Raw genomic sequence first — 21,511 nt, forward strand, 5'->3', positions numbered from 1 at the left:
TTATCTTCCTTTCCATTGACTTCTATGGGGAAACTCGCTTTGATATGTGAGTGCTTTGGAATACAAGCGTTCTCCTGGAACGGATTATGCTCGTAATCCAAGGTTCCACTGTACCTGGATTCAAAAATTGTGTCATTCTCTACCAAACGGATAAATCTTCATGGAACTATTCAGGTTAATTAAAACTTGAGGAATTGGTAAATCTTCTGAATTAATCATCACTATTGATATCCTCGGGTGGTTGGTGATCCACCATGTTTGTTCACGTGTCAATAGGATATGTGAGATGTTGTAGTACTCTAAAACAGACTTGGAAAGTTCTTGGCAACTTTTATTTAGAGAAGAACCTGTAAACTCTTCCAAGCAGAATTGTCCAATCTGCAAAGAATCGCACAATTCATGAATAATGATTACCTTGAGGAGTTGGTCATCAGCATTGTTAGCCACACGTGGTTGGTGATGTGCTATGAAGTCCACATGTCAACTTTGTAGAACTCCAAAACGGACTTGCTTAGGAACCTGTATTTGAAAGGAAAACCTGTAAACTCTTCCATGAAGAATTGTCCATTCGGCTAAGAAGGATTTAGTTCATGAATGATTACCTTGAGGAATCTGCCAAATTGGTAATCCACCATTGATAGCCTCACGTGGTTGGTGATGTGCTATAATGTCCACTTGTCAATGAATTATGTCAAACTTTGAGGAACTCAAATAGACTTTGAAAGCACTTTGAAACCTGTATTTGAAAGAACCAACCTGTAGACTACTCTATGAAGAGTTGTCCAATCTACAGATAATCATCCAATTCATGAATCATGATTACCTGGATTCATAAATTGTGTGATTCTCTACCAGTCAGATAAATCTTTATCATCACTTTTGTTGAAGTTTTGCATCAATACACAAACAGTCTTTGACATAGTTAGTGAATCTCTTAAACTAATCATCACTATTGATATCCTAATGTGGCTGGTGACGTGCCACGATTCATCGCTTGTCAAATGTTGTAGTACTCCAAAACAGGCTTGGAAAGTTCTTGGGTACCTTTTTTTTTTTTTATATAGATCTTAACCTGTAAACTCTTCCAAGAAGAACTGTCCACTGCAAAGAAACATACAATTCATGAAGGAGGATTACCTTGAGGTGTTTCCCGGGTTGGTCATCACCATTGATAGCCTCACGTGGTTTGTAATATCATGTATCAACTTTGTAGAAATCAGACGGACTTGAAAAGTGCTTAGGAACCTGTATTTGAAAGGTCAACCTGTAAACTCTTTCACGAGGAGTTGTCCAATCTGCGATGTGCCGTGTTTGTTCGCTTCTCAAATCCTGAAGTACTACAAAACAGGCTTGGAAATTGCTTAGGAACCTTTATCCAAAAGACAACCTGTAAACTCTTACATGAAGAGCTGCCCAATCTGCAAATCACTATACAATTTATGATTACCTGGATTCTTTAAATTGTGTTATTCTCTACCAATCAGATAAGTCTTCATGGAAATATTCAGGGTAATTTAAAAACTTGAGGAATTGGGGATTTTTACAAACTGATCATCATCATTGATATCCTCAAGTGGCTGGTGATGTGCTACGATTGTCCACTTGTCAATAGAATATATCAACTGTGGTGGGGATCCAAAACAGACTTGGGAAAGTACTTAGGAATCTTTATTCAAATTACAACCTGTAAACTATTCCATGAAGAGTTGTCCAATCTACAGAGAATCATGAAATTCCTAAATCGGTCATAATTGCTTTGAGCAATTGCTGAATCTCTTGAATTGGTCATTGCCATTGATGGCTTCATGTGGTTTATGTGCGCCATGATTGTTCACGTGTCACTAGGATATATCAAATGTTGTAGTACTCCAAAACTGTCTTGGAAGGTGCTTAGAAACCCTTTATTTTTTTTTATTTTTTTTTACACAAGACAACCTGTGAACTCTAAGCCCTTGTACACACGGTCGGAGAATCCGTCGGAATGTGTCCTATTGGACCGTGTTGTCGGATAATCCGACTGTGTGTGGTATGCATCGGACCGATTCTGTCGGAATATCAGTCGGACCCAATTTTCCAACTTGTTGGAAATATTTCCTGACAAACTGGTCCGATCGGACATACTCCGATCATGTGTAGAGAATTCCGATCGGACAAAGTGCCACACATGCTCAGATCAAATTTTTACACCAAAGCTATTGGCTACTAGCCTGAACGTAGTCCCGTCGTAACGAAATAATGTCATTACGTTCTGAATGATCGGATTTTCCGACAACTTGGTCCAACCGTGTGTATGCAACAGTTTCGGACACAATCCGTCGGACAAAATCCAACGGATTTGGTTGGCAGAATGTCTGACCGTGTGTACAGGGGCTTACATGAATAGTTTTCCATTTTGCAAAGAATCATACAATTCATGAATCATGATTACCTGGATACTTGCATTGTGTAATTCTCTACCAATCGTATAAATCTTCATGGAAGTTATCAGGTTCATTTAAAATTTTAATCTGTGACCCTCCTGAATCAATCATTGCTATTGATAGCCTTACATGCAGGGTGGAGTTGATTTAAATCGCTAGTAAAAGGGCTTGATTTAAATCCACTCAATTTAAATCATCATTGAAGATCAACTGTCATCTCTGACCCGCAGCGGCTCCTCCACTGACCCGCTGTTGACTCACCGACAGTCCCATCCACTGTAATGAGTCGGCTGGTGATGCGGCAGGGACACAACAATGTGAGGGACATGGCGGCAGCAGGTGAGTGGATGCCCGCTAACGGGGGCGCTGCCATGATGCATCTGAAATGACAGGTGCTCTTTAAATGTAAAGACTCATTCTTGCTGGTAGTTCGATTCTTTAATATTTACTAACAAAAATAAAGACTTTCCTATTTAGAATAATAAGCTGTCAGGTTAGTAAAACGGCGATATTGGAAGCGATTCAATCATACAGTTTGTAGTGTACATAGATTTGCAAAACAATCGGATAAAGGAATATTCCTGAACTTTGCTTTATCTCATGTTTACTGTGCCATTGTGTGAATGCATCAATGCAGTGCATGTTATCTCAGCTTGGATTCATTGAATGGGTTTACGAAAAAATTTAAATATTGCATCATATACAGCCTCATGCTCCATTGAATAAACTCCATTATTAGTGTTCTATTCAAGAAACATTATAGTTGGATAGATTTTTGCTCCAAAAGCATTTTTATTAAAATACATTTGATTAAAATTCAAAAAAATAGAATTTTTTTTTTTTTTTTTTTGATTTTTATCCACCCTGCTGACATGGTCTATGATGTTCACTTGTCAATACAATGTCAAACCTTTTGTAGAAGACCAAAACCGACTTGGAAAGTGCTGAAGATCCTTTATTCATTGAGCAACTCTTCATATAAAAGAGTTTGCCCTATCTGCAAAGAATGATTACCTTGAGGAATTATTGAATTGCCTGAATTGATCATTACCATCGATAACACGTCACCAACCATGTGAGGATATTATGCTCACTAGTCGATAAAATGTCAAGCCTAGTACTCCAAAAAGGAGCTTAGGAACCTTTTATTGAAAAGACAACCTGTAGTCTTTCATGAAGAGTTGTCCAATCTGCAGAGAATCAATAGAGTTGATGAATCATGATTACCTGAATTCTTAAAGTGGTTGTAAACCCTTACAACCAACTTTGACCTACAGTTAAGCCTAGATTAAGGCTTACCTGTAGGTCCAAGAAATATCTCCTAAACCTACATGGTTTAGGAGATATTTGCCGAAATTTGCGTGCAGGCGTACTGAGCGTGCCGCAGTCAACGGCGATATGCCGCGAGTGTCCACTCCCGTGCGCATGCGCGGGAGCGACTTCATCGCGCCTTCGCCGAATGACAGCGGCGGAGCAGCGAGACCCACCGAGAAGATGGATGCTTCAGACTACAGAGGACAGCGGCGGTGACTTCGCTGGCTTCTGTGTCCGGTAAGTGACACATAATGGACTACTATGCGATGCATAGTAGTCCATTATGCTTTACCTTTGCAGGGAATCAAAGAGGAAGTAAACTCATCAGGGTTTACTTCCTCTTTAAATTTCTGTGATTCTCTACAAATCTGATAAATCTTCATAAAAATATACAGGTGACTCAAAACGTAAGGAATTGGTGAACTGGTCATCGCCACTGATATCCTCATGTGGTTGGCTGTGTACTATGATGTTTGCTTGGCAATAGAATACGTCAAAGCTGAGTAGTACTCCAAAACAGTCTTGGAAAAGGCTTATGCCGCGTACACACGATCAAATTGTCCGGCGTACTTAGTCCGCCGAAACGCATTTCACCGGACAATTCGATCGTGTGTGGGCTTCAGCGGACTTTTTTAGCGTAAAGTCCGGCGGACTTAGAAAGTATTTTTGCAGTCCAATCTTTCCGCCGGACTTGGGTTTCAGCGGACAATACGTTCGTGAGTATGCTAGTCCGGCGGACTAAGAATGACGCATGCTCAGAAGCAAGTACAAAAAGGAAGCTATTGGCTACTGGCTATTGAACTTCCTTTTTGTAGTCCCGTCGTACGTGCTGTACGTCATCGCGCTAGCGAACGCCGGACTTTCTGTGTGTCCGTGTGTGGCCAAGTCCGTTCGATAGAAAGTCCGCCGGATTGTTTGCCAGACTAAGTACACCGCACAATTCGATCGTGTGTATGCGGCATTAGGGATCTGTATTCAAAGAGCAACTTTTACACGAAGAGTTGCTCTAGTTTGCAGAGAAACATACAATAATTAAATTTGAGGAATTGGTGAATCCTCAATTGATCGTCACCATTGATATCCTGACGTGGTCGGTGACGTGCTAGGATTGCCCACTTGTCAACAGAAGATGTCAAATGCTGTAATACTCCAAAAATTGGCTTGGATACTGCTTAGGAAACATTATTCAGAAGATAACCTGCAAACTCTGACATGAAAAGTTGCCCAAATTGCATAGAATTATACAATTCTTGAATCATGATCATCACCATTGGTGGCCTCATGTGGTCGGTGATGTCCTCTTCTTTAAATATGTTGAACGTTGTAGGACTCAAAAGCAAGCTTTGAAATTCGTTATTTTATAGGACAACCTGTAATTTCTAACCTGATGATCAACTGTTTCTACCTAACACAGATCTATTATCTTTGCTGACTACTTTTTAGGGGAATCTAGACTCTCACACGTAGTCAGTGTAACCGTGCACTGCAAGCCTCTTCTTGCATCAAAGGGCTGAAATTGTATCTAGCAGACACGTGTTGCATCTCCTGAGTCCTTTGACACCAGCCCGGCGTGGATACGTTGACAGCAGAAATGTGACGGGGCGAGCTGTATGGTGCATCTCTTGGTTTTCAGACACCTCGTCCACCTTCCCAAGGGGTTAAACCTTTCTCTGGAATGCGGATTAAAAAGTTCTTTCCTAATTAAGTCTAGGCAGAGGCCTTTTGGAATCTAAGTCTTAAGTAACATTATAATTGTTGCAAGCAATCTGGCTCTTGAACTGTTGCTATTTCTGTTGTACATCTGCTTTTTTTGGGGGGAAAACGTAGGCGATAGCACTTAGTAAAAAAAAAAAAAAAAAAATCTTCCTCCTTGATCAAGTGTAACTGCCATATCGCCGTTTTTTTTTTTTTTTGTTGACCTGTCTCTAGTCCCCTTTAAAAAAATAAAAAGCAGCGAACGGAGCCCCTTGCTCTTTGCCCAGATATCCCTGTTTCTCTTGCTGTGCGTGTGTGAGGGGGGGAGCTTTTGTGAAGAGGCCCTTTATATTTTCATAGCTGATGTTTCAACCTGAGCATATCCTGGCAGGGTCCCCCTTGCTGAACATCATAGTTTCCGTTCATTAGGAGCTGGAGTCCGGCTGGAAGCTCAGCGCTGGGTTCTGCAGTCTGTAGCACAGCTGACTCTGCACAGGGGCCTTGGCTTTCTCCGACCCCTCTTCTTCTTCTTTTTTTCTTTTTTTTGGTAGAAGTGCAGAGAAGGAAGGACAGCACTTGCAGGTCAGCTAAGGATCTCTGGGCTGGAAGTGGAGTTAGACCTTGTGTAATAGATTAACTCCTTTTTGCCTGCGAAGAGTTCTCGGTTGCTTTTATCTAGACAAATTGTCTTTTACTGTCTGGTATTCTTGCGTAAACTGTCTACTACTTAAAGGGACTCTCCTATTTCCGCGACTTGTCCGTGTTGCTTCTAGCAAACAGTCAGATTTTTTTTAGGGTGTGCTCACACTGGGCATGGTTAAACCAAACTGCACCCAAGTTGGATTTGTCCCCACTCCCCTGTTGGTCTACGCTTGCACTGTGATTGAAAAGAAGCATGCCAGGGCAGCATCACCTCTGCCCACCAGACCACAGTGATTTTGCTTGCATGGTCCATGATTCTTGAGCCGTTGGTGGGTACAAACAAACGGGACCAAGGGGGTGAACCGTGGGTGTGCACAAATGAGCAGGATCAAAGGGACGTGCTTGGGCACAAATGAACAGGGCCAGGGGGGGGGGACCGTGGGTGGGCACACTTTTTTTTTTTTATTATTTATTTATTTATTTATTTTTATATGTTTATTGAAAGAAAAACGGGGAATACAAATGACATTAAAGTGGACCTTCCGCTCATTGGAATCCTCCCCCCCCCTCCGGTGCCACAATTGGCACCTTTCAGGGGGGAGGGGGGTGCAGGTACCTGTACAGTACAGGTATCTGCACCCACTTCCGGCGTAGATTCTGCAGAAGGTACGCCCCTTTCTGCAGAATCGACGCCCCTTTCCGAAAGTCCCCCGCTGCCTGCTGGGAAACACACGGATCCCAGAGACAGCGTGGACCATCATTATTGCGCAGCGCCACTCGCGCATGCGCAGTAGGGAACCGGAAAATGAAGCCGAAAAGGCTTCACTTCCTGATTCCCATACCCAAGATGGCAGGGGCAGCACCCGAGAGACGATTGAGAGATCGGCTTCGGGTGCCGACATTGCGGGCGCGCTGGGCGGGTAAGTGTCATTATTTTAAAAGTCAGCAGCTGCAGTATTTGTACGAGAGGGTTAATCAGTATTTGCAGCTGCTGGCTTTTAAAAAATAAATAAATAAAAAAGGCGGAACTCCCGGCCGACTCCCGCTTTAAAGCATGAACCTAAACAAGGCATTGTTGCATAGATGCTGTGGGTAGAGTCTAGGGCATTAAAGGCGTGAAAGGATCACTTATGGACCCAAAAGTGCATTCTAAAACCAATTTTATACTCCTTGCGTCAAGGTGTTTGAATAAATTGCACTCCAGCTATGTTTATGAAAACCCTTTATGTTTACGTTCAAGTTGGGGAAAATGTGCATTGTTCCCAGAAGAAATTTGGAAAAGAAGGAGAAGGAAGGGCAGGCTGGCATGCATGGAGCACAGTGAAGAATATGTCACAGTACATTTTATTCACATGAGAGGTGAGCCAAATAATAACCTCAGGGGATCAACCTTAAGATAATAATGGCACATTCAACAGGCGTGGATTGAGTCTCTGGGGTTGTGCAATTATTTCCTTATAAGTTGTGGTGTGCTTGAATTCCGTCCACGGGGACCAAGTTAGGGTGTGTCGTTGAAAAGTGTCCTTGATGCGGTGAGTGATGTCTTCTATGAGATGAACCTCCTGAAATTTTTTGAAACCACTTTTTCATGGTTGGAGTTTCTGGCTGACCCCAATGGGTGGGTATGAGTGCTTTGGCCGCGTTGAGCAGGTGAGGGACTATGGAACGTTTATATCTGGGCGGGCACAAATGAGCAGGATCAAAGGGACGTGCTTGGGTACAAATGAACAGGGCCATGGGGGTGCTACGGTAAAGCAAAACTGTCAGTGTGAGTGTACCCTTAGTACAGTCTGGTTCACCTGTGCCCAGGTTCGATCGTCCCCACTCCCTCGTCGGTCTGCGCTCACACTGGTTTAAAAGGAAGCATGCCAGGTCATTATCGCACCTGCCAACCAGACCACAGTGACTCTTCCCCCCCCCCCCCCCCCCCTTGGGCACAAACGAACAGGACTAATGGGTACTAGAGTACAGTTAAAACTGTCAATGTGAGTGTACCCTTAGATCTGTCTGGTTTAGCCGTGCCCAAGGTCGACTGTTCCAACCACCCCAGCCCCCCCCCCCCCCCCCCCCCCCCCCCCCCCCCCACACACACACACACACACACACACACACACACACACACACACACACACACACACACACACACACACACACACACACACACACACACACACACACACACACATCACTTTTGGCGTGCACTCACACTGTGCTTTAGAGATTAATTCCTTATTTTGGGTCTTTGGCATCAACTCAACTCGCTGTGTTTGGAGGAAGAGGAGGAATGCTGCCTATGACCCCAAGAACGCCATCCATTCCCCACTGTCAAATATGGAGGTGGAAACATTTATGCTTTGGGGGTGTTTTTCTACTAATGGGACAGGACAACTTCACAGCATCAAAGAGACGATGGACAGGGCCATGTACCGTCAAATCTTAGGTGAGAACCTCCTTGCTTCAGCCAGGGCATTTAAAATGGGTCATGGATGGGTATTCCAGCATGACAATGACCCAAAACACACTGCCAAGGCAACAAAGGAGTGGCTCAAGAAGAAGCGCATTAAGGTCTAGGAGTGGCCAAGCCAGTCTCAAGCCTAATCCCATAATAAATATTTGTGGAGGGAGCTGAAGGTTTTAAGTTATCAAACGTCTGCCTCAAAAGAAACATGCGACTTTGGACACAAAGGTTCATGTACTACTTTGATGCTACTTGAGTGCCAGAGAGTGTAAAGTTGCCCCAAAGTAGCAATTTCCTATTAACCCTAAAAAAACAAACACAAAAAGCATTAAAAACGTGTTAAAAAAACCTCAAAGCGCACCGCAATACAAACTGGAAAAAACGCATCACCCCGCAACCTGCATAGATGTGAACCTAGCCTTCATTTATTTAATGTTAGAAAATTAAAGATGAGAATTGGTTCTTTGGAAACATGGACACTTTAGCGCGTCAGACTCGTTCATCAGAAGTGCTTGAGAGGTAAAGTAATGGCACACATGCTGCCCACTGCAACATGACACAAAGGGTGTATTCACTCTGGCAGATTTAATTGTACCCAGGCATAGCTCACCCCCTTGGTCCGGTTTGTTTGTGGAATTTAAGTACTGCGAAGTTTCCCTGGAATGATTGCACGTACCATGCTCAGGACCCCTTGGAATAGGTGGTCCCGGGCTCGGCTGACTTGTGGTCCAGTGCGGTTAATTCAGAGCTTGAGAACAAAGCTCTTCATAGATCATTGTGCATGGTAGCAGAGGTGATGATTTAGACATGCCAGGGAAAACTTCCTTTAAGAGTCATTAACATCTACGGGGAGGGGAAAAAAGTATTTGATCCCCTGCTGATTTTGTATGTTTGCCTACTGACAAAGAAACGATCAGTCTATAATTTGAATAGTAGGTTTATTTTAACAGCGAGAGACATAACAGCAATATCCAGAAGAAAAAAAAAAGCATTAAAAAAAAAATTATAAATTGATCTACATTTTAATGAGTGAATTAAGTATTTGACCCCTTCGCAAAACATGGCTTGGTTCTTGGTGGCAAAACCCTTGGCAATCACAGAGTTCAGACGTTTCTTGTAGTTGGCCACCAAGTTTGCACACATCTCAGGAGGGATTTTGTCCCACTCCTCTTTGCAGATCCTCTCCAAGTCATTAAGGTTTTGAGGCTGATGTTTGCTAACTGGAACCTTCAGCTCCTTCAATATATTTTCTATGGGATTAAGGTCTGAAGACTGGCTAAGCTACTCCCAGGATCTTAATGTACTTCTTCTTGAGCCACTCCTTTGTTGCCTTGGCTGTGTGGTTTACCCATCCACGACCCATTTTCAATGCCTTGGCTGAGGGAAGGAGGTTCTCACCCAAGATTTGATGGTGTATGGCCCCGTCCATCATCCCTTTTTGATGCGGTGAAGTTGTCCTGTTCCCTTAGCAGAAGAACACCCCCCCCCCCCCCCCCCCCCCCAAGCATAATGTTTCCACCTCCATGTTTGACGGTTGGGATGGTGTTTTTGGGATCATAGGCAGTCCTCCTTGCCCTCGAGCTCGATTTTTGTCTCATCTGAGCACGACACTTTCACCCAGTTCACCTCTGAATCGTTCAGATGTTCATTAGCAAACTTCAGACGTGCCTGTACATGTGGTTTCTTGAGTAGGGGGACCTTGCGGGCGCTGCAGGTTTTCAGTCCTTCACGGCGTAGTGTGTTACCAATTGTTTTCTTGGTGACTATGGTCCCAGCTGCCTTGGGATCATTCACAAGATTCTCCCTGTAATTTTTGGCTGATTCCTCACCATTCTCATGATCATTGAAATTCCACGAGGTGAGACCTTACATGGAGCCCCAGACCGAGAGAGATTGGCAGTTATTTTATGTTTGCTTCATTTGCGAATAATCACACTAACTGTAACCCTCTTACCAAGCTGCTTGGCGTTGGTCTTTAGCCCATTCCAGCCTTGTGTAGGTCTACAATCTTATCCCTGACATCTTTGGACAGCTCTGGTCCTGGCCATGGTGGAGAGATTGGAATCTGATTGTTTCTGTGGAACAGATGTGCTTTTTTTTTTTTTTTTTATTTATTTATACAGATAAGCTGAAATTAGGAGCACTCCCTTAAAGGGAGTGCTCCTAATCTTAGCTCGTTATCTGTATAGAAGACAACGGGGAGCCAGAAATCTTTCTGATTGATGGGAATCAAATACTTATTTCACTCATTTAAAATGCAAATCAAGTTTTATAACTTTTTTTGAAGTGCGTTTTTTTTTTTTTTCTAGATATTTTTGTTGCTCGGTCTCTCACAGTTAAAATAAACCTACCGTTAAAATTATAGACTGTTCATTTCTTTGGCAGTGGGCAAACTTACAAAATCAAAAGGGGATCAAATACTTTTTTTTTTTTTTTTCCCCTCACTGTACATTTTCATCCCCATTTGGACACTTGCCTGCATGTTCTAACCTAGATTGGAATAATGACCGCTAGAAGTTGATTGGTTGCTTTGGGCATTGGTTTTACCTTTTTCTGTTGCAGATATGTACATAGCCCGAGGATGGACCGCTCTCGCAATGACAGCATGCTTTCTGTAGATCGGGGGGTCCAATGACCGCAAATGCATGCAATGCTTATGCCGCGTACACACGAGCGGACTGTATGGCGTACTTAGTCCGTCGAAACACATTTCAGCGGACAGTCCGCTCGTGTGTGGGCTTCAAAGGACTTTTTCAGCGTGCAGTCTGGCGTACTAAGTATTTCGGTTTTTTCGAAATTCTGTCCGTCGTACTTTGGTTTCAGCGGACAGTACGGTCGTCAGTATGCTAGTTCGACGGACTAAGAATGGCGCATGCCCAGAAAGGATTTACACGGCGGACGGGTGCTTTGCTGTGTCTTGGACTTCCTATTTCTAGTCCCGTCGTACGTGCTGTACACGTCATCGCGCAAGCTTTCGACGGACTGTTTGTGCATCCGTGTGTGGTCAAGTCCGTTCAGTGGAAAGTACGACGGACTGTCCGTCGGATTGTATGACGGACTAAGTACGCCATACAGTCCGCTCGTGTGTACGCGGCATAAGAATCCTTAAATATGACTTTCTCTTTTTTGTTCATTGACGGATACAGCTCCATTAATCTTGACCGTAGGGTTACTTTTTAGCTTTTATTATTTTACTAAACCAAATGACACGGACAAGGTTGCATTGATGGGCATTTAAATGTGCGTTTTTTTTTTTTTTTTCCCTTAAACTTCCCTCCTAAAAGTTTTTTTTAATTTTTAATTCCCTCCTAAACTTGCGGTGCGTGTTATACGCCGATAAATACGTATTTTTATGCATCGTGCTAGCACATTGCAGCACATGCGCACTGATGAGATCAAGGATGGTACCCTTTTTAAATGCCTGAAATAAAGAGCTTGGTACTGTGTTAAGGCCCCTTTCACACCACACCGCCGATAGCGCGGGCGTTAAAACGCCGCTATTTTTAGCGGCGTTTTACCGGCGGATTTGCAGCGCATTTCGGCTGCTAGCGGGCGCTTTTACCCCCCCGCTAGCGTCCGCAAAAGGGTTAAAACCACCGGCAATACGCCGCAATAGCAGCGTTTTGCCGGCGGTATTACAGTGCTGCCCCGTTGATTTCAATGGGGAGCAGCGGTGGAGGAGCGGTGAACACACCGCTCCTTCACCGCTCCAAAGAGGCTGCTGGCAGGACTTTTTTCTGACGTCCTGCCAAGGCACCGCTGTAGTGTGAAAGCCCTCGGGCTTTCACACTACATACAATGGTGCAGCTCCTTTAGGGCGTTTTGCAGGCACTATTTCTAACGCTATAGCGCCTGCAAAACGCTCTGGTGTGAAAGGGGTCTAAAGCACACTTGAGCAGGGCTGTTTTAATAGCATCATGGGCCCCTGGGCAAAGTAATGCACTTGGGCCCCTACCAGCCTGCCCCAATTTACGCTGCTACTCCTTCTAATTAAAGTATGAATAGTTGATAGAATTAAATGTATATTTATTAGTGCTTTCAAAAAAATAGATTTTACACAATAAAATAAATAAAAGATTTAATCTACATAAAGGGCACAGTACAGGGGGTGGAGGGGCAGGAAGGCACAGTACAGAGGGGGGAGGGTGCACAGTACATGGAGGATCAGGAGGGCACAGTACAGGTCTCGGGACGCTGCCTGGTACATGGCCATCCTTTGATGGCTTAGTAAAAAGTATGACTGACTGTCCCAGCCAATCTGGAACAGTTGGCAGGTATGATGTAATGCAAGATTATCATGGGGCCCCTGGGCACTGTACTGTTCCCATGTTTTAAAAAGGCCCTGCACTTTAGTGTGCTGGTAAAAGGTTGGCGTGACGTTGTCTGTGAAGACTTACTTTGTGAGTAGGGTCAGTCAAGCTACAGCATTGGTTACTATCACGCCACCACCGCAGATTTTTCTCTGCTAAAGATAGCGCCAAGTGGCTCCCATTCCCTGATATTAAGCTTAGAGGAAGCACCACCCCACTGCTGCTCCTGCTTGCAAGCACCTTGTGGAATGCCAATCTATAGCCCTTTCCCACTGCACAACTACAGTGACTTGGTCACCAACAAGACCTTTCCTCGTACTTTGGGCCTCATTGCTTTACTGCTACATGACAGCAGCATGTATGCACAGAGGTAAGATAGTTTATACATAGTTAGGTTGAAAAAAGACACAAGTCCATCCAGTTCAACCTTAAAAACAATAAATTAAATTAAATAAAATAAAAAATATCGTACAATCCAATATACCCAATATTATGCCCACAGTTGATCCAGAGGAAGGCAAAAAACCCCAGCAGAGCATGATCCAATTTGCTACAGCAGGGGAAAAAATTCCTTCCTGATCCCCCAGGAGGCAATCAAATTTTCCCCGGATCAACTTTACCTATAAATGTCAGTACCCAGTTATATTATGTACATTCAGGAAAGTATCCAGGCCTTTCTTAAAGCAATCTACTGAGCTGGCCAGAACCACCTCTGCAGGGAGTCTATTCAACATTTTCACAGCTCTTACTGTGAAGAAACCTTTCCGTATTTGAAGATGAAATCTCTTTTCCTCTAGACGTAAAGAGTGCCCCCGTGTCCTCTGGGTAGACCATAAAGAGAATAACTCAACACCAAGTTCACTATATGGACCCCTTTATATATTTGTACATGTTGATCATATCCCCCCTTAATCTCCTTATCAATAGTGAATAAATTCAGTTCCTCTCATCTTTCCTCATAGCTGAGCTCCTCCATGCCTCTTATCAGTTTGGTTGCCCTTCTCTGCACTTTCTCCAGTTCCCTGATATCCTTTTTGAGAACTGGTGCCCAAAACTGAACTGCATATTCCAGATGAGGCCTTACTAATGATTTGTACAGGGGGGCAAAATTGTATCTCTCTCTGGAGTCCATACCTCTCCTAATACAAGAAAGGACTTTGCTCGCTTTGGAAACCGCAGCTTGGCATTGATTGAGCTTATGATCTACCAAAGCCCCCAGATCCTTCTCTACTATGGATGCCCCCAGTTGTACTCCCTCTAGCATGTATGATGCATATTCTTAGCCCCCAAGTGCATAACTTTACATTTATCAACATTAAACCTCATCTGCCACATAGTCGCCCAATTAGACAGACAGAGCATTGAGGTCGGCTTGTAAATTGGAGACATCCTGTAAGGAGGTTATTCCACTGCATAGCTTGGTGTCATCTGCAAACACGGAAAGGTTACTTTTAATCCCAGACCCAATATCATTTATAAAGATATTAAAAAGTAAGGGTCCCAGCACTGAACCTTGGGGTACACCACTGATAACCTTACACCATTCAGAGTAAGAATCATTAACCACTACTCTCTGAATTCTGTCTTTTAGCCAGTTTTCTATCCATTTACAAACTGATATTTCCAAACCTGTAGACTTTACCTTACACATGAGCCGTGTGTGGGGAACTGTATCCAACGCTTTTGCAAAATCCAAGTATACCACGTCCACCGCCACCCCTCTGTCCAAGTATACCACGTCCACCGCCACCCCTCTGTCCAAGTATACCACGTCCACCGCCACCCCTCTGTCCAAGTATACCACGTCCACCGCCACCCCTCTGTCCAAGTATACCACGTCCACCGCCACCCCTCTGTCCAAGTATACCACGTCCACCGCCACCCCTCTGTCCAAGTATACCACGTCCACCGCCACCCCTCTGTCCAAGTATACCACGTCCACCGCCACCCCTCTGTCCAAGTATACCACGTCCACCGCCACCCCTCTGTCCAAGGTTTTACTTACCTCCTCATAAAAAGAAATCAGGTTTGTCTGACAACTTCTGTTTTTCATGAATCCATGCTGTCTGTTGCTTAAAATGTTTTTTTCCAACAAGAACTCATCTATGTGGTCTTTTATTAATCTCTCCAGTATCTTCCCAACTATAGAAGTTAAACTAACAGGTCTATAGTTACTTGGTAAAGACTTTGTTCCCTTTTTACATATAGGCATATACATATAGTGGTACTATTCCTGTCATTAATGAGTCCCTAAAAATTAGATACAATGGCTCTGAAATTACAGAGCTCAATTCTTTTAGGATCCGTGGGTGGATGCCATCAGGTCCAGGTGCTTTATCCACCTTTATTCTGTCCAAATATTTCTGGACCATATCACTTTTGAGCCATTGTGGATTTGGGGCCATGTCACTACCACCCCCATTATGGACATGAGCTCCCCCATGCTCCTTTGTATAACACAGAGCTGAAGAAGGTATTTAATAAATTAGCCTTCTCTTTGTCCCCAGTCACCCACTCCAGATTAACAGTCCCGCTGCTATCTAGGACGCCAGCGACATCCCCCTACAAAGTCTCTCTGACCCTCCAGAGTAGGGATTGACCGTTTATCAGCGGCTGATATTCACTTTTTTTTTGAAGTATTGATATCGGGCAAAAACGTACCTGATATTACCGATATTGCGGTACTGTTCTTTAGAGCAGACAGTCGGGAGGAGACGTCCACCCCGTCCCACCTGAACAATGCCAAAGCTTAGTTCGGGTCTCGGATCCGAAAAAATAGCAGATTTTCCTACTATGACCTTTCAAGACTGATTCTAAAAGATGGTGTCTGTGTTCATTATAATCACCTGGTGTACTCTGTGTTCTGATGGGGAAAGTTGCAGCGTCTGTGTCCCTTTTTATATGTATATAACACATTAGAGGGTATCTCGCCAAAAATGTCATTCCTATTGCAGGGGATGCCTAAAGTCTGACTTGTATCTTTAGTGCAGGCTTCTGGGTAAATCTGTGAGCCAATCGCACAAGCAGGAAATGACATCTCAAAAAAAATTTAAATAAAACTCCGCACAATCAAAAAAAACAAAACCAGATACATTGCATATAAATCACTTTCAAATGCATGAATAATAAATCCATGTGACCAAAAAATAAAATCCCGAAATACAAAGTGCCAAGTCCAAAATGCAGTGTAACATCCACTTATATGCAAATGATAATGGTGAAAAAATATATAATTAAAAAAAATATATATATACACCATATTGTCAAAAGTATTGGGATGTAAAGTGGTTGTAAAAGCAGGTGTGTGTGTGTGTGTGTGTGTGTGTGTGTGTGTGTGTGTGTGTGTGTGTGTGTGTGTGTGGGTTTTTTTTTTTTTTTTTTTTTTATCTTAAAGCCTTCTGACCCCCCCCCCCCCCTCAAAAAAAAAAAAAAAAAAAAAAAAACCTTACCTGAGGTCCATCTAGATCCAGTGATGTTGCAGGAGTGTCTCGGCTGCCCAGGACTCACCTTATCATTGGCTGAGACAGCAGTGTGGTGTCATTGGCTTCCACTTCTGTCGATCAAAGTCAGTCAGCCAATGAGACGAGAAAGGGGGTGAGGCCAGGCAGCGGCTGCGTGTCTGAATGGACACCGGGAGCTACGACATGGCTCGGGTGCCCCCATAGGAAGCTGTTTGCTGTGGGGCCACTCAACAGGAGAGAGGGCCAGAAGCACTGACGAGGGACCTGAGAAGAGGAGATCTGGACTGCTCTGTGCAAAACCACTACACAGGGCAGGTAAGTATTAACTAAAAACAAAAACCCAAGACTTTAGTATCACTTTAATGGCATCCCAGTCTTAGTCTGTAGGGCCCACCCTTTTCCACTATAACCTCTTCAACTCTTCTGGGAGTGTGTCTATGGGAATGTTTTGACAATTCTTCCAAAAGTGCAGTGCAGTCTCCACTCTAATTCATCCCAAAGGTGTTCTATCAGATTGAGGTCAGGACTCTGTGCTGTCCAGTCCAGTCAAGTTCCTCCACCCCAAACTCGCTTATCCATGTCTTTATGGAGCTTGCTTTGTGCACTCATGTTGGAACAGGAAGGGGCCATCCCCAAACTTTTCAAAGTTGGGAGCATAAAATGGTCCAAAATGTCTTGTTAGGCTGACGCCTTAAGAGTTCCCTTTACTAAAACTAAGTGGCCAAACCCAACCCCTGCAAAAAAAAAAAAAAAAAGACCTCAAACCATAATCCCCCCCCCCCCCCCCCCTACCAAATGATTTGAACCAGTGCACAATGCAAGGTCCTGAAAGACGTGGGTGAGCGAGTTTGGGGTGGAGGAACTTGACTGGCCTGCATCTCCTGATCTCAATCCAACAGAACACCTTTGGGATGGATTTGAACGGAGACTGCCATCCAACATCCATGCCTGACCTCACAAATGCGCTTCTGGAAGAATGGTCAAACATTCCCATAGACAAACTCCTAAACCTTGTAGACAGCCTTCCCAGATGAGTTCCAATTTAACCCCTTTGTGTGAGATATTGATGGCACCCCTTGGGGGGGGGGGGGTGTTTACCTGGGCTGGCAAGATCTAAATATTGGAAACCCAAGCACAGTGTTTCTCCACCAGGGTTTCATCTATGTTCCCCATGGGTGCCGGCAACCCAGGACCCCATTTACCCTGAATCAGCACCATAAGTAGCCATGGTGCAGGTGGACCAGCTGCCAGCACCATAACTAATGCTGCTCTAGGGCCTGGATGCATGGCATCATTTGTTGCAATAGTTATGGCAGCCAGAACGTCTGCACCATGGCAATATAGGACTATGAGCCAGGGCAGGCGGCATGCAGTGCCACCCTCGGCATTCAGTAGAAGACAGAAATCTGCCTTCTTCAGACCTCCTCCATCTCTCGCCCTTTGCCGAGCTGCTGGTGGTGGGTGATGTGATGGGGGAAACTTTGGTGTGATGGGGGAAACTTTGATGTGATGGCAATGGAAAAGAACACACTGCCCAAAGGGCTTGGAGAGTGCTGCTCACCCCGAACAGACATAAAAAATGGAACAAATTCCCCCACAAAGGGGTTTTTAGGCAGCAAGACAATAAATGTATAACGGTATGATATATAAGATTTCCAATATTTATTAGAAAATTATTATTAGAATTATTATTATTAGAAAATTAAAAGGGAACTCCACTGGAATTATTTCTTCCATCTCTTTGGATGTGCATTATCGGGTAATCATATTAAATTATTAGGTACCCCTATTATAGATGAGCATTATTTGATGTATATATTTACTACATTTTTGTTTTATAGCAGACCATTCCTCTGAATTAGACCCCTTGGTGGGTTGAAACGCGTTAGCACTATATCTTCACTGTTGTCGTATCTGTACAGTGTTAGTAATAGTCGTGTCTGCTATTGCACATTCATTGGTATTTTTTATATATTCCTTGTATTATTACTTTGAATTTAATTTTCTCTAATTGTTCAGTGGAGCTCATGTTTTAACCTATGTGCTACATTTTTCTACATTAATAAATATTGGAAATTTTTTATATCATACCGTTATACATTTATTGTCTTGCTGCCTAAAAACCCCTTTGTGGGGGAATTTGTTCCATTTTTTTACTTTGGTGTGATGGGGGGGAAACTTTTTGGTGTGATGTGGGGGAAACTTTGGTGTGATGTGGGGGAAACTTTGGTGTGATGTGGGGGAAACTTTGGTGTGATGTGGGGGAAACTTTGGTGTGATGTGGGGGAAACTTTGGTGTGATGTGGGGGAAACTTTGGTGTGATGTGGGGGAAACTTTGGTGTGATGTGGGGGAAACTTTGGTGTGATGTGGGGGAAACTTTGGTGTGATGTGGGGGAAACTTTGGTGTGATGTGGGGGAAACTTTGGTGTGATGTGGGGGAAACTTTGGTGTGATGTGGGGGAAACTTTGGTGTGATGTGGGGGAAACTTTGGTGTGATGTGGGGGAAACTTTGGTGTGATGTGGGGGAAACTTTGGTGTGATGTGGGGGAAACTTTGGTGTGATGTGGGGGAAACATTTGGTGTGATGTGGGGAAACATTTGGTGTGATGTGGGGGAAACTTTGGTGTGATGGATGGGGAGATTTTTGATGTGATGGAGAGATTATATGATGTGGACTCATGTGTGAGGTGATAGGGGGGCCTCTAATATATAGGGGGATGCTGATATGGTGGGGAGACTTGACATAATAGGGGGACCCTAATGTGAAGGAGGGCTGTAATGTCATAGGGGAACCTCTGATGAGAGGGAAGGCTTCATCAAGGCCGGTTGTGTGCATTGTCCCAGGCTCAGGTTTTCCATTGATAACATTTATGATTTTTATTTTTTATATTTTGAACTGGGGTGACTCAAGGCTTTGCATACTTTTTAAAGGTAACCGCAACTGAAAAAAGGTTGACAATCGCTGCCCTAGAACATACAATTTCTTTTTGGGCTGACCCAAGTACATTGTTGTGAGGACTTGCACGCTGTATTGGCTGTGGTATGACTGGTTGGGAAAAACATCGTAGCTACTGACATCACCTTCATATGTGAATCACAATTTGTTTTGCAGCTGAATGCTCTGACCCAGAAGTCGAAGTTGTGATCCCGCAGTTATTATGGGCTGGAGAGGTGCCTCTGCCACTGCAAGGAGATGAGTCAGTCTTTTCTAACATTCGAAGGCCGCGGTCTGTTGCAAGAGGCGTAGAAAGCCACCCGGACAATATGTACATCCATCTACCAGCCTTGGGTCAAAATCTACATTTGCACCTGCAAAGGAACCTCAGATTTCTGGCTTCGGGATTTACAGTAGAGGAGAGAACAGAGCTCGGAGAGAACATCCAGACCAGGATCCCTGTGGACGATCTTTGCATCTATACTGGAGAAGTTTTGAACCATAACGGGTCTTTTGCATCACTCAGCACGTGCTCAGGACTGGTGTGTATATGTTTTTGTTCTTCTGCAAATTGCTATCTACGCTAGAGTCATGTGGACATTTGTAGTTCCATCTCAGCTACATATTTCCTCACGAGATTTTGTGTGAACAGCGAACAAAAATACGCTTGAGGTTGGTGTAGATATCACGAGTTGCGCTGATTTAAACCCAAATTCTGGAAAATTTGAAAATTATCCCTTGCAGTGCGGCTGCATCCAAATTGGTTAAGGTTAATTGCTTGTTTCGTCTAGGAGAGAAGAGAATCACTGTTACTTAAGCTGGCCTTAAATGGTTTGAATTTTGGCTGGTTCACCAGGAACCGGCTGAGATTCAAACCATTTATGGGCGGGCCAAATGTACCCAATTTGATTGATACAACCAGCCTGACGGGTTTTACATGCGATTATTGCTAGTGGCTGTAAAAGCGATAATCACTGTGTTCTCCCAGCAGGGTACGGCTTCCCCCGTTGGGAGAAAACAATGGCTCAGCGGGAGGGATTCCCCCCATCAACGCTAACTTTGTTGGGGGAATGAAACTATTTTCATTCCTGCAACCCGCAGTTGCAGGAAAGAAAATCAATCCATCTTTGGCCGACCTTGATCCTCTTCTCTCCTTGAGGATGGCGCTCCCCCACACTCTCAAAGTGGACTGTCTCTTGGGGGGAAACATGTCCAATGCAGGGCTAAGGACACCAATAACAGGGATAATTCTCAAAATTCCCGAAGTTGGAATTTAAAGTTGAGTATCCCATTAGTAGATTGGACTATTGGAGTTAATTTACTAATGGGCAACCATTCTCCACTCTACCAAAAAGTTTTTTTTGTATTTTTTTTATTTTTTTTTGTGTCTCTGTTGCAGGGAACCCCCCCTCCTCCAAAAAAAAAAAAAAATTGAATTGGCAATTTCCAAGCTCTAAGGCCCCTTTTCACATGGAGCAGATTCAGTTCTGATCAGAAGGGGATTAGCTCACAGATCCCCTACTGATGGGAGCAGAGAGGGCAGATGAGCGAACATGGACAGAGCACGCTGTGCTCTATGGGCAGCTGGGAGTAAATAGACCAGCCTTTCTCAACCTTTTCAGCACAGAGGAACCCTTGAAATAGTTCTCCAGTCTCAGGGAACCCCTGCTAAAAATTAGTAATCTACAACTCATGATACAATAGTGTGATGGTCAGTGGGAAGGATGGTCCTTTCAGTTATGGTCATTGGTAAGAATTACCTCCTTACAGATAGTTAAAAAGATCAATGGTGTCAGTAGGAACTTGACTGAGAGGCAGAATTGCCCAATGCTAAAGGAACCCCTAGCAACCTCTCAAAGAACGCTAGGGTTCCACAGAACCCTGGTCGAGAATCACTGAAATAGACTCTGCTGTCCGTTTTACGCCCGAATACCCTCAGATCCGCTAAACCTAAATGGAAGAGCATAGTTCATCTGCCTTTTTTTATTTTTATTTTTATATAGCACACTTGATTGGACCAGGAGGTAGGTGGGTGAAAATGGACACAAGTCAGTTTACACCCACCTGTCCTTAAGGATGCATGGACTTTCCAATCGGGTCTACCCAAAAATGACAGGTGGACCTAATTTGAACGGCCGTGTGAAAGGGGCCACAACACTAATTAGGTACATTTTTATAAAGTACTTTCACTAAAAGTTCACTGGTGGTGAATCAGTCATATTTATTTAAGACGGTAAATGGCAGAATAACTGGTTTATAAACGTGCCAATACG

At 43.8% G+C, this 21,511-nt stretch overlaps 1 protein-coding gene across 1 annotated transcript in view; it reads left to right on the forward strand.

The window, feature by feature from the left end:
- Positions 1-21,511, forward strand: part of LOC143959299 (A disintegrin and metalloproteinase with thrombospondin motifs 17-like) — a 435,585-nt gene that overhangs the window by 10,162 nt on the left and 403,912 nt on the right. The window contains exon 2 of the mRNA XM_077467981.1: positions 19,416-19,780. Within this exon, the coding sequence (XP_077324107.1) occupies positions 19,416-19,780 (365 nt within the window). The remainder of the gene's footprint in view (positions 1-19,415; positions 19,781-21,511) is intronic.

The sequence above is a fragment of the Lithobates pipiens genome, unplaced genomic scaffold (genome assembly GCF_037356315.1).
Source record: "Lithobates pipiens isolate NorthernLeopardFrog02 unplaced genomic scaffold, aLitPip1_a1.2 Scaffold_7, whole genome shotgun sequence".
Lineage (NCBI taxonomy): Eukaryota > Metazoa > Chordata > Amphibia > Anura > Ranidae > Lithobates > Lithobates pipiens.